Source organism: Macrotis lagotis, chromosome 5 (genome assembly GCF_037893015.1).
Source record: "Macrotis lagotis isolate mMagLag1 chromosome 5, bilby.v1.9.chrom.fasta, whole genome shotgun sequence".
NCBI lineage: Eukaryota > Metazoa > Chordata > Mammalia > Peramelemorphia > Peramelidae > Macrotis > Macrotis lagotis.
This window is the reverse complement of record NC_133662.1, coordinates 253,213,172-253,226,563: the sequence shown is the minus strand read 5'-3', so window position 1 is coordinate 253,226,563 and position 13,392 is coordinate 253,213,172. Positions and strand designations below refer to the sequence as shown.

Genomic DNA, 13,392 nt, shown 5'->3' with positions numbered 1-13,392 from the left:
TCTTAGGGCAGGAAGGGGCCTCAGAGACCATCTAGTCCAAGTTTCTGAGGAAACTGAGACTCAGAGAACTTGTGTCCTGTCCAAGGGCACATGGATAATGATTGTCAAAGGTCCTCTGATTCCAGAGTCTGAGCATCTTCCTCTCATTTGTCCCTTACTCTGGACAGTCCCAAAGCTTAGGAGATAAGGCTGAACTGCTGAATTAATGGCAAAGAAAGTCTGACAAACATCAGGGTAGATACTAAGTTCCTAAAACTATGAAGGAGGATTGAAGGGAGAAGGAAGAAACTACTTAAAATAGATTCTCCATTATTTGAAACCAGTCTTTAAAGGGCTTGGGTTCACATACTGGCTTTTGTCTAACTTTGGACAAATCCCTTCTACTCTTGGATCCTCAGTTTCCTTTTCTATTAATTGAGGCTGATCTACTCCAAGGTCCCTTCAGAATTAGCTCTAAGATTCTGTGGTCCTTGCTAATCCCCTCCCCCAGTCACCTTAAACTGGAATGTACTCAGGAAACAGTTGTTAAGTTAAATATTAGCCTAACTGTCACAGTCCTACCTTCATCTTCAGAAAAATAAACCATTGAATTCCAAAAACTTTGGATCGTCCAGGGTTTTGGATTATCCGTGTTGCTTCCATCTTTGGTCAGCAAAGTCATTGTCTACAGTTGGCGGGTCACCTTAAGACCTCTCCTTGGCATATGTATCCTGCCACAGGATATTTGTCAGCTGAGCCTACAATAATCAGATGGCCTTTATCGGAAGAAGCCTAGAATTCAGGCTCTCATGAGTCCTAACTCTCTTTCCTGAATGTGTGTTAGTAGACGAGAGCCCAGGTCTGAAAGACCTGAGTCCTGGGTCAAGTTCTGCCACTGATTTGTGTGGAATGGCCCTTCCCGAACCCCAGTTTCCATCTCTGTAAAATGAGGGAGTTGGACTGGACATTCCCAAGATCTAGGATTCCATGACCTCCCTGAATCTCTCTTCTCTGTTCATAATTAACTGGAGTTAGTGGTTTGGTTATCTCTGTTTTGATCACCATGGCAACAGTGCTGGCTAGGTACTGGGGACCAGGGCTAGCCCTAGGGAGAGAGCTGGAATGGAGGCCTCTCTCTCCCCCCATTGAATTTGGCCCTCAAGTTCAAAGACAGAGTTAAAGTTGGATAAGGCTTTAGAGATCAGTTAGGCTGGAGTTCTTAACCTGGAAAGGTTTCAGAGGATCCCGGGGGGTGGGAGCAGGGGGGGGAATACATTTTAACCTCTAACTGAAATTTAACATTTCCTTCAATTATTCATTTTTAAAAAGTCATTGTTCTTTGAAAACACCAAAGACTTCATCATACTACCAGACGTGTAAGACAAACAGAAAAATTTCAACTCCCTGGGTCTTGTAACTTCCTCATTTTATAGATGAAGACAAAGAGGACCCAAAGGGAGTATAGTGACCTTTCCCAGGTCACACCGCAAGTTGGTGGCAACCAAGATTTGAACTCTGGTCCTGTGATTCCACATCCAGGGTTCATTTCACTATATCACACTGTCCCTGAAATATGGGGAGTCTGTTTCTCCTTCTAAACCCAAGAGGAAGAAAGATGGTAAAGTTGGAGCCGCAACACGGGGGAAATCCTTGGCTAATGTCCTTAGGGCTGGGATGGGTTGGGGGTGGGGGGCTGCCCAAACCAAATAGACAGAAACCATTCATTGATTCACTTAGCACATCCAAGGCATGATGCCAGGCCCTTGGGGAGCACAGTAATGCCCTCCAAGGTTTCCAGTTTAAAGGGGGAGACAAGTTCAGAACACTAAGGGTGTTCAAGTGGGTGAACAAGAATTGTTATTGCAGTTCAGAGGAGGGAGAGATCACTGAGGGCTTCCTGGAAGAGGGGTGGGAAGAGAGGACAAAAGATGAGTACAGCAGTGTGAAGGAGGGACCCTGAAGGCATCACCCGGGTGGAGTCCTGGCTTCTAGTTTCTTTATTCTTTCATCTCAGATCATTAGTCTATCAAACTCTTTTATAGAGGGAGCAATAAGTTACAGGGCGAGAAGGTCTGGTTTGGAGTCAGAGGAAATGACTTTGAATCCTCCAGCAAGTGCCAACATCTCTCTGAGCCTCAATTTCCTCCTTTGTAAAATGAGAAAGTTGGGTTGATTGGCCTCTGAGGTCCCTTCCAGATCTAGCTCTGATCCTATAATTAAGGTTTCCTGGAACCCCAAAATCTGAACTTTGAAAGGGCCAACAATAAGCCAAACTCATAGGGACATAGCACTTTCCAGTTTATAAAGTTCATTGAACAATCCCCTAAGGAGCAAATATTTGGCTCCAAAGAGCCTTTGTTTTCATTATTATAAATAAGAGTTACTATGATTAGTTCTTGGGGGGAGGAGGCTAAGAGCCATCACGTTATTGGTGGAGGATAATTCTAGTGAGATAACCTCTAACACTGCAACTCTGCAACTTACAGGATTAGAGAATGACCTGGGGAAAGTGAGACTTTTAGGGACTTGCCCAAGGTCACACAGCCTCTATAAGTCAGAAGCACCCGGCTCTTCCTGTCTCCAAGGCCTTATGCTTCCTTTTCCCACTTATTAGTGTCGAAGGACAGCATGGACACAATGGAAGGAAGACTGAATCTGGAGTCAGGAGACAACTGGGTCTGGCTCCTGGCGCTGATCTAGTGGCCAATCACTTTGCCCCATCTACCTCAGTTTCCTCATCTTTAAAATAAGAATTCTTGCCCTATCTGTCTGACTGACCCAACACAGAGATCACAGGATCATAGAGTGAAGTCTGAAAGGGATGCTTGACATCTTTGGGTGTCATCTGTAAAATAAGGGAGCTGGATGAATTAACTTCTTGGGTCCCTTCTAACTCCAAATCCATGATCTGGCCCACCATTGTACAGTTGAAGAAATGGAAACCAAAGGAGTTGCTTCCAAGATCATGTAGTGAAAAGGTGTCCAGGGAAAGATCTGAATTCAGAAGTGTCCAAATCTTCTTTTTCCCAAGAATGTAGGGGCTTGATAGAAATTGGTAATTGGTTGATTAAGCCTGATGGGAAGGTGCAGCAAATATCATGACCATATGCTATTATTTATGTTAGATTGAGAAAGTGACTTGTCTAAGGTCACATAGCAAGCCCATCAAAGGATGGAGCTGAGACTAGAAAGATGGCCTCCTGATTCTTGGACCAACACTTATTCTGAAAGATCATGTTTCTAATTAAAAGAAAGGAAGGGAGTAGAGTACCAGCCTTGGAGTCAGAAGGACATGGTTCAAATCCACCCTCGGACATTTACTAGCCACTTGATCCTGAGCAAGTCATTTAATCTTGCATTCCAAGGAAAGAAAGGAGGGAAAGAGGAAAGAAAAGAAATGAAGGACACAGGTCTTCCCGCAGAACAGCCCTGTGATGGAGAGAGTACAAATATCTTGAACTCCATTTTAGAGATCAGGAAACTGAGGCTTAGAGAGGTGGCTTGGTTTGTCCAGGGCCGCGTAGCCAGGAGGTGCCAGAGGCAGATACAAAGGCCGCAGCACAACCCACTGTTCCCTGTGGCCCCTGGGGCAAAGCGCAAGTCTAAGAAGAGGTGAAATTGGAGCTAAGCCTTGAAGGATGAGTAGGATAGAGAGGCCAAGGGGAAAGGAAAGGGCATGCCAAGAGGGAAGAACTGCTGAATAAGAGTTCGGAGGTGGGAAAACTCAAGAGGTATGTGTATATGTGTGTGTGTGTGTGTGTGTGTGTGTGTGTGTGTGTGTGTGTGTGCCTGTGTGCCTGTGTGCCTGTGTGCCTGTGTGCCTGTGTGCCTGTGTGTACATGTGCTGGAGGAAAAGGGGAGGGCATATGGAGGAGAGGACCAGTAGAAGAAGGAAACCCGTGCCAAATCAGAAAGGGCCTTGAGTTCCAGGTGAGGGCTTTATTGTTCAGCTAACAAAATTGCTTTTCATCATGCCCCTCAACTATTCTAAGTAGTTTCCTATTACCTACAGCCTCTGCACCAGGGAATAATGTGCTGAAAGCCTAACTTTGCAAAGAGTCTTCTGATGGACTGAGAGGGGAGAAAAGGGGAGGAGAAGGGGGGAGGCTGAGAGGACGACCTAGGAAGGAGGCCCAAACAAGAGTCCAGCTGTGCCCCGTGAGGGGATGGGAGGAGGGACAGAGTGAGGACAAGCATGCAGAGGCGGTTGTTTCTAGAAATTCTCTGGCCAGTCTTGAAGTTGGAGGCACCAGGGGCCTGGAGCATTTCCATCTCTCAGCAGGGATGCCCTAGTGAGGGAGGGATGGGGAGACTTGGGAAAAAGACTGCTCCCAACCTATCCTGGGCTATCACCCAGGTGTTCCTGGGGTCCCTGGGGGGGCCTGGACAGTCTGTCTGAAAGTCTGGGCCAAAGGGGTTGTCTTGGAGGAATTTCTTGACCTCAGGCACATGGTCCCCAGGGGGATACTGTTCCTCTGGCCAGGCCCTCCTCTCCTCACACACACACATCCCTACACTGCCCTCTGGCAGAAAGGGAACCCCAGGTCCGGGTGGAATTGTTTTCTAAACAGGCCTTGGTTTGGGAAGCCAGAAGGAGGGAACAAGGTGGGATGTTGGAGAGGAGAAACTGAACCATGTCTGCACAAGCCTGGAAGAGAAGGGGGAGGGGAGACAGACAACAAGCCAGAGAGCCAGAGACAGCCTCCAGAGCAGGACCGATATGACCAGAGCTTTTGGCTGCAGAAGACAGAGATGAAGGGGCAGCTTCCCAACAAGCCTGACCCCAGGGGAGAGCTGAAGCCTCAGCCCAGGTCAAAATCCTGCAGCTCAGGCTGGGCTTCACAGGGAAAAGCAGGGAGGCTCAGGACCTGGGGTCCACTGAGCCTCTACACCCCCCAGCAGGAGGTCTCCCTCCCCGCCAAACCTTCAGCACCCCTTCCCCATGTGCCCACTCCTCAATGAGCTGAAGTTGAAATGACTTGTTGGGTCTTCTGAGGACCCAGGCAGGAGCAAGAGGGAGGTGGTGCTTGGAGGGGAGCGGGGCTCAGATGCTCAGTGGTGGTGACAGGCCTCAGCTGACCAAGACACTGAATAGCCATCTAGATGTGCGGGCTCAAGTGGGCAGAGAGCAGAGCTGCGTCCACCTCTCTTCTCTGTCACCACTGGTGTCTCTGTCTCTCTTGCAGTCTTTATTTCTGCTTCTCCCTCCCTCCTCTTTCTCTATCTCTGCTTCTGGATCTCAATCTTTCTCCTCTTCTCCTATCTTCTCTATCCTTCCTCCTTCTCTGTCTTTGCATCTCAGTCTCTATCTTTCTTGTCTCTCCCTTCTCTATATCTCTCTCCCCTTCCTCCTTCTCTACTTCTGTCTCTGGATCTCAATCTCTGTCTCTCTCTCCCTCCCTTCTTCTCTATCTCTGGAGCTTTATCTCTTTGACGATCCTGTCTTCTTCTCTATCTGTCTCTTCTTTATTCTTCCTCTATATCTCTGCCTCTGGTTCTCATTCTCTGTCTCTGTCTCTGTCTCTGTCTCTGTCTCTGTCTCTCTCTCTCTCTCTCTCTCTCTCTCTCTCTCTCTCCCCTCCCCCCCGAACTGAAGTCTGAAGTGCACTGTCCTCTGAGAGGATGCTCCCCACCCACCCAGACTTGGTGGTTCTGGGCTGCTCAGAGGTGCCCATCCTCCCTCATCCAGACATGCCTCAGACCAATAGCCCTTGTATGTGAGGGAGCTTGATGGGACTGAGGGGTCAGATGGTAGGCAGGATTAGAGAGCCAGTCTATGGACCCCTCGATCCCATATCACAGGATCATCGATTTAGAGCCAGATCTAAGACCTTAGATCTTAGAAGCCTTTGGATCCAATCTTCCTCCCCATCTCAGTTTTATATGAGAAGAATCCCGCTGCTGCATCCATTAGGCTATGCTGTCTCTTGGGGAATGTGTCTATGGCCAAGCTTAGGGTCAAGGCCAAGGGCTGCGGGATCATTCTGTGGCCACATTTAGGGTCACAATCTCTGATCGCCTTTGGAGCTCAATCTAGGGGCCTGGGATTGGGGATCTGTCTGGGGTTGTAATTGGGTCTAATCTGTAGCAGCAACGAGGAGAGAGCAGCCTGCAGTTGGAAGCCTGGGTCTTGTGTGTGCAAAGCCAACTGAGCTCCAAGGGATGAGGCCCGTGACCTTGTCCTCTGAACATGCTGCCGGATCCTGGTCCTGCCCACACAGGAACAAGCAGAGCTGGCCCAGCCTTAGGTCTTTGTCATTGACAGGCCGTACCTGTTCACATGTTTCCCTCGGTGGTGTTTCCTTTGGAGTCTGGAGCCTTGAGCTGAGGCTGTCAAGAGACCGGTCCATTCCAGGGCTGGACTCTTTCCTCCATTCTTGGGCCCAGGCCCCTCCCAATTGCACCACACGAGCTGGGGCTGACAGTGACCTCATGCTTGGTCCTATCAGTGTGAGAACAAGAGTATTTTCTCTGGAAAGCCTACCAGGGGTGACCTCATAGCTTAATCATTAATGGACTGGGATCCCAGAGAGGCCAAGAAGTTTCTGGCACTCTTCCTTCTGTGGGTTCAGTTTTGACTTGGGGGGTGGGCTCTGGGGGAAAGGGGAAGGAGGGGACTGGCTGTTGAGCCCAGGAGGTGAAATCAAGGGTGCTTTCCACAGGAGGAATTCTGTGCCTTCTGACAGAGATCAGATTGACCTCTAATCCTGGCCACATGAGCCCCAGACCTGAGCAGAGAGCCATCCCTAATCCTGAGCAGAGACTGTCCACCAGCCCCAGTCATCTGAGACATAATAGGGTCAGAGATCTTAAAGATGGGCCTCCACAGGCCAGCTGGCCTCCTTTCCTTATTTTTACAGGTTAGGAAGCCTCCTCTGGAGACCCAGAGGAAGTGATTTTCCCAAGGTCTCACAGTGACAGAGCCAAACTCTAAATGCAGGTTCTCTGAGTCCAAAACTAATACTTTTTTCCTGCCTCAATAGATTTCTTACTTCATCTAGCTCAAAAACATGTAGCTTTAGTCACAGGGGGCGATGAAATGAGAGGGTATGAATGATTCCAAATGGTTAGGGAACAGCTGCAAGGTGGTCCTCTCCATCAGACTTGGGAAAGGCAAGGTCTGGGGGTGGGGGGAGACTGCGTCCCTTCCTTACTCTCCTTCCCCCAAGGACCCTAGAGTGGAGCCCTAACAAGGCTCAATCTCGATGGATTATGGTGCTTCATGGTCATCTCCACTGGCACCACCACTAGTTGGGGCTCCCAGCTACCCCTAGAAGCTGGATTAATGATGACTAACAGCGAATTCCCTTGTTTCCACTGTAGGGGTCCCAGGTGCTGTACCTGGGGCTATTCCTGGAGGAGTCTACTATCCAGGTAAGACATGTATTTTTCCATCCCTCTTCTCCCTCACTTCCTCTCCCTTTGCTTCCTGATTTTGGGTCAAGTGCTCTATCCATTATGGCACCTAGTTGCCTTTTTATTCCTATCTTACCTCGAACTAATCAAGTGCTTACTATTTGCCAGGAAAACACAAGAATGAAACAACTCTTCTTAAAAGTCTTATGTTCTAGCAGGGGCAATCTCTTAATAACTCTTTATTTAAAGTCTCATTTTCTTTTTCCTTTTTTTTGAATATTTCTTTGTTTTTCCAACTACTGCACATTTTACCAAACATTTTTTGCAAGGTTTTGCATTTTACATTTTTCTCCCTCCCTCTCTTTCCCCCTCCCTTCCCCTTACAGAAATCATTCTGATATAGGCTCCACATTTATATCCATGCTAAACATAGATCCATTTGGATCATGTTGTATGAGAAGAATCAAGTCCAAACAGAAGAAAGAAAACATTAGAGAAAAATAATGACATAATACATGATAACTTTTAAAAACTGAGATAATAAGTTTTAGTCTTTATTTAAACCCCACAGTCCTTCTCTGGATATTGATGGTATTTTCTACCACAAGTCTTTTAAAATTGTCCCTGATCATTGCACTGATGGAATGAGCAAATTCATCAAGGTTGATCATCACCCCCATGTTGTTTTTAGGGTGCATAATGTTCTTCTGGTTCTGCTCATTTCATCTTCCATCAATTCATGTAAGTCTTTCCAGGATTTTCTGAAGTCCCATCTCTCATGATTTCTTATAGAACCATAGTGTTTCATCACATACATATACCACAAGTGGGATCAGCCATTCCCCAAATGACGGGTATTCCCCCAATTTCCAATTTTTTTTCTACTATAAAAGAACCGCTATGAATATTTTTGTACATGTGAGGTTGTTACCCTTTTCCATGATCTCTTCAGGATACAGACCTAGGAGTGGAATTGCTGGATCAAACAGTATGCCCAGTTTTATTGCCCTTTGGACATAATTCCAAATTGCTCTTCAGAAAGGTTGAATCAGTTCACAACCCCATCAACAATGCATTAGTGGCCCAGTTTTCCCACATCCCTTCCAGCATGGATAGTTTTTGTTTCTAGTCATATGGATCGACCTGAAAGATGTGAGGTGGAACCTCAGAGAAGTTTTAATTTGCATTTCACTCATCAACAATGATTTAGAGCAGTTTTTCATGTGACTAAAGATAGCCCTGATTTCTTCATCTGAGAATTGCCTTTCTCCATCCTTTGTTCATTTATTCAATGGGGAATGGCTTTATTTTTATAAGCTAAATACCCAATGCAATCCTAACAAAATTTTATTTTTATAAACTGTTTATATAGCTCTTTATGAAAGAACTTTACCTATATTGTCTCATTCAGTTCTCACAGCAACTCTATGAGATTTTTATTACTATTATTATCCCCATTTTACAGATGAGGACCCCAAAGCTGGAAGCACCACTTCACGGTCTACATATGCCTATGAGTATCATAGAGACTAAATAGCATGCAATTACACACAAAGTAGTTTGGGTAACTTCACAAGAAGATGGTATTTTCATCAAGGTCTTAAAGAAAAACAATCTCTTTGAGGGGCAAGTAAGGGGGGGGGAGTGAATCGAAGGCATTTAAACCACACCCACAGATGTGTGTTTAAGTATATATGCACATAAACACACATATATATATTTTATGTATAATATATATTATATAAAAACATTTAAGAGATGGGGTTGTTCCCCAAGGGGAGATGGGAGCCATTTGGAAAGGCATTGGCTCAACCTAGAAGGAAAATGGAGATGCTAAGGAGGCCAATCCTAAGGCTTAGAGGCAGAAAGTTTTCTTATCCTCCTGGGCCTCTGCCTCTGCCATCCTTTGGCTTCCTGTAAGGCTCCGTTCTAGGGCTTGATTTCCCTCATCCTCAAACAAACAGCCCTGTGCCTATTGGACTGAGTGTGGAACTCCTGTTCCCTCCCCTAGTAGAATGAGAGGATCTGGTTTTTTGGTTCTGTGTCTTCAGAACTCTGCCCAGCAAATAGTAGGTCCTTCATAAAATCTTGTTAGGATCACATTGGATATTCCCTCTCCATTCCCATTGGTATGAACGCAAGCAAAAACAACATGGCAGCCTTTAGAGTTTTTGTGGTTGTTTTTCCAAAAACCAAGAACCCTGGTTCTCTCAGTACCACCTCACCACTATAGAAGCTCTAGAACCCTACAGATTTAAAGCTGGAAAGAGCCTTAAAGTGATCATCTGGTCTTTATAGAGGGGAAATGACTCACAGTCAGAATTAGAACCCAATACTTTGCCTCTCAGAAGACATCCAAGTCTTTCTTAGTTCTCTTAGTGCTAAGGGGTTGAGGTAACAGTGAGGATGGAGAAGAGGCCTGTTTTTTCTAGGATAGCTTAATCTGTTATAAAAATCTCCCCTCTCCTCTGCTATCCCTTGGCTATCCCTTCTTGGGGAACATAATGCCTTAATCAAGTCACAAGAGTCATTGTTCAATGCAATGGCCATGATTCTGGGGCAGTACTGCTCCTGTCCTGACAGAAGGCTAATGGACTCAAGATGTAGAAGGATCCAGATTTTTGGAGACAGCCAATCAGAAATTCTTGTATTGAACTGTGTTTGTTTTTCTTTTTCCCCAGTGGGAGGGAGAGAAAACAAATCCTTCTTCATTGGAAAAACATAAAACTAAATTTTCCAAAAAAAATGCCAAACTTCAAACCTCTAGAAGCAGCTCTTAAGGATGGGTGCTAATGGTGGAATTTTAATGGGAGAAAGTTTGAGATAGGGAGACTTTTTTCTGATCACCTTATGTGGGCACCTATGTATTATGATCATGGGTAAAACCAGTCCCACACAGCTCCAACTAAGTTTTTGATGTCTCCCAAGAAGCAATTGTTTAGTGGAAAATTATTCCTTTATAATTGAGAGAGAGAGAGAGAGAGAGAGAGAGAGAGAGAGAGAGAGATTCATAAAAAATGCCCTGATCATACCAAATCTGGAGTACCATAGTCAGTTTGAGGAGCCACAGTTGAATAAGGTAGGAAACAAACAATCATTAAGCACCTACTGTTGTTTCTCAGGCACTTTGCCAAGGGTTTTACAAATTTCCCAGTTATACGTTTCTAGCCTATATTAGATTGCTTTCTATCAGAAGGAAGGAGAGAGGGAGGGAGGGAGAAAAATGTAAAACTCAAAACCTTGCAAAAATGATTGTTGAGGGGCGGCTAGGTGGCGCAGTGGATAGAGCACCAGCCCTGGAGTCAGGAGTACCTGAGTTCAAATCCAACCTCAGACACTTAATAATGACCTAGCTGTGTGGCCTTGGGCAAGCCACTTAACCCCATTTGCCTTGCAAAAAAAAATGATTGTTGAAAATTATTATTGCATGTAGTTGGAAAAATAAATAGAATATTTTTTAAAAAATACATAGATAGATAAATGTATATACTAACAAAAAAAAGAAAAGAAAAAGAAAAGAAAATCATTCCTTATCACCAGTTCCTCCCACTGAGGATGGCTAGAATCCTTTCTGGGCCAGATTTAGTGACTGGTATGTGCAGAAGGGGACCTGGCTGCAATGCCACCCAGGATTAATGGAAAAGGAACTAACCAAAACTTTCTTTCTGGTTGATTGTAGGAGCTGGTGGTCTTGGAGGCCTTGGAGCTGGAGGTCTTGGAACTGGGGGTCTTGGAGCTGGAGGCCTTGGGGCTGGGGGTCTAGGAGGAGCAGGTAAGTTGAGAACATTGATATATGCTGGAGAACAAGAGAATCAGATCTCTGGTAGCTACACTCAAGTCAGAGAGTAATATTCTATCTAATGTTTTCTCTTCAAAACACTTTCACAGACTCACACAGGAGTTAGATGTTCCCCATTATCCTGTAAGAGATGGAAGGAAACTTGTCTCAGTTATTCATTTTACAAATGAGGAAACTGAGGCTCATCAAGGTCAATTGACTTATGGTCACAAGGCAAGTCAAAGAAAGAATTAGGACTAGAATAAGCCAGACATCTTTATCCAATACTATGTTCTCCAAATGACCTTTGGGTTCTTAGAGGGAATCAATCTAAGAATTAGTTTCTATCCTGTAAGAAAATGAAGGAAGAGAGTTGGGAACAGGGGAGAAGATCAGTCACAGTCCTCTTGGAAAATGTGCTAGCCAGCTTCACTCAAAGAGCAGAGATGACACTCTGTACAGTAGAGATGATGACCAGAGTCTGATAGGTCTCTTTCTTGGAGAACCAGCAATCCAGGTTGGAACTAATTACTTATTCTTTCTTCTGCAGGTCTTGGAGTTGGAGGCAAACCACCCAAACCAGGTAAGGTGTCTCTTCATCTCCCCATCTCTGATTGTCACCTTTGATCAAATCCAGGGGCCAGAGATGTGATAGGTTGAGGAGGACTGGCTTGTGGGTGGTAGGAGCAGTTGGGAGGAAAGGGAAATTAAAGCAGACTGGGGATCCCCCTGACCGGCTAGAAAACTCCCTCTTCTCTGTAAGACCATTCTCCTTGAAAACTGGGAGAGTAAAAAAGACAGCATCCAGAAGGGTATCATTGGATGAAGGTAGATCTCTCATGTTTCCTCAGGGGGGATTCCAGAACACATCCCTAATTTTGGGAAATGAGGCATCTGGAAATTCTCTGCAGATTGAAGTCACGATCCCCTGTAATGTCTTTGATCAAAATGGCACAATTATATAGAATTTTATGTATTACATCATATCAAAGATTTAGGATGAAAGGGACTTCTGGGGCTACCAAGTCCACACACTCATTTTGATGAAGGACAGCAATTTATCCAAGGTCATACAGTCATTAAGCAGCAGTGCCTGCTTTTGAACCTAAGACTTTTGATTACCAGTCTAGCATTTTCAATTGCAGCATATATCAGCAATAGCAACAGCTTTTTAGAGTGCTTTACGATTTGCAGTGTCCTTCGTATATATTATGTTATTTGAACTTCACAACAACCCTGGGAAGTAGGAGTCATAATTATTCCCCATTTGTAGGCAGAAAGTGACTTGCCCAAGATCATACACAGATCGTAAGCATCTGAGGTCAGATTTGGACTTCCTGTCTGAATGCTGATAAAGAAGGAAAGAGCAAAAAGTCCAAAGGGATTGTTGGATGGGGGTGGGCACTACTTCCCCTCCCCCATTCAGTCAATCAATCGGGACCCTCTCCACAAGGAGCTTGGTGCCTCCTCAGTGTTCGGCATCCATACGTGACTCTGAGACGTGAGGTCTGAGATGGCTCCAGTTCTTACAGGATGTCAGAGGTCTCTTACAAAATCCCATTGTTCAGGGAGCCAACTGTAAATGAATCCTCAGAAAAACACCTGGATTCAGTTTCTCTTGAAAATCCATCTGGGCTGGAAGCCATTGCAGAACTTCAGTGCTGAAGGGGCTAGAAGTGATTAGAAGCAAAGGAGGATGTTTTGGGGGGGCTGCTCCCCAGCTCCTAGGCCCGGGATCACAAGCTCATGACTAGAGTTGTAACAGATCTCAGCAGCCATCTAATTCAATCCACTTATTTTACAAATGGGGAAACTGAGCACTGAGGAAGGGAGTCACAAATTGCTCTAAGCTGATAGGACCCTAGATTCTAGTCCAAATCCCTCATTTTTAAAGAAGAGAAAAACCTAGATACTGGTCCCTGGAAGGGAGAGAGCATCTCTGCCGGCATCCCTAAAAGAGGATTAGGGCAGATAGTATTAGCCCAATTTTATAAGGGAAGATGTGGAAGGTCTGGAGTTGAGAGGCCTTGCCCAGGTCACATACTTCCAAGTTAATGACCTAGGATGCAGGCTTCCCATCTCCCAGATTATTCCATAAGGAAAATTGTGAGGTTGAAAAGTGAAAGAAGCAATATAAAGTCATAATTAATCATTTAAAATATAAATGGGCAATTCAGAATGGCTTCAAGGCACAAGGTTGGATACCATGACTTCTCAGGACTATCTGATATAATAGGATGAGCACAGGTATTAGAGAGAGAGAGAGAGAGATCTGGGTT

At 45.2% G+C, this 13,392-nt stretch overlaps 1 protein-coding gene across 6 annotated transcripts in view; it reads left to right on the top strand.

Annotated features, from left to right (window-relative positions):
- The window catches only part of ELN (elastin), a 72,154-nt gene that overhangs the window by 12,557 nt on the left and 46,205 nt on the right, over positions 1-13,392 (top strand). For all 6 annotated transcript variants that reach the window (XM_074189411.1, XM_074189410.1, XM_074189408.1 and 3 more), the window contains exons 2-4: positions 7,303-7,353; positions 11,015-11,107; positions 11,664-11,696. In XM_074189411.1, the coding sequence (XP_074045512.1) occupies positions 7,303-7,353; positions 11,015-11,107; positions 11,664-11,696 (177 nt within the window). The remainder of the gene's footprint in view (positions 1-7,302; positions 7,354-11,014; positions 11,108-11,663; positions 11,697-13,392) is intronic.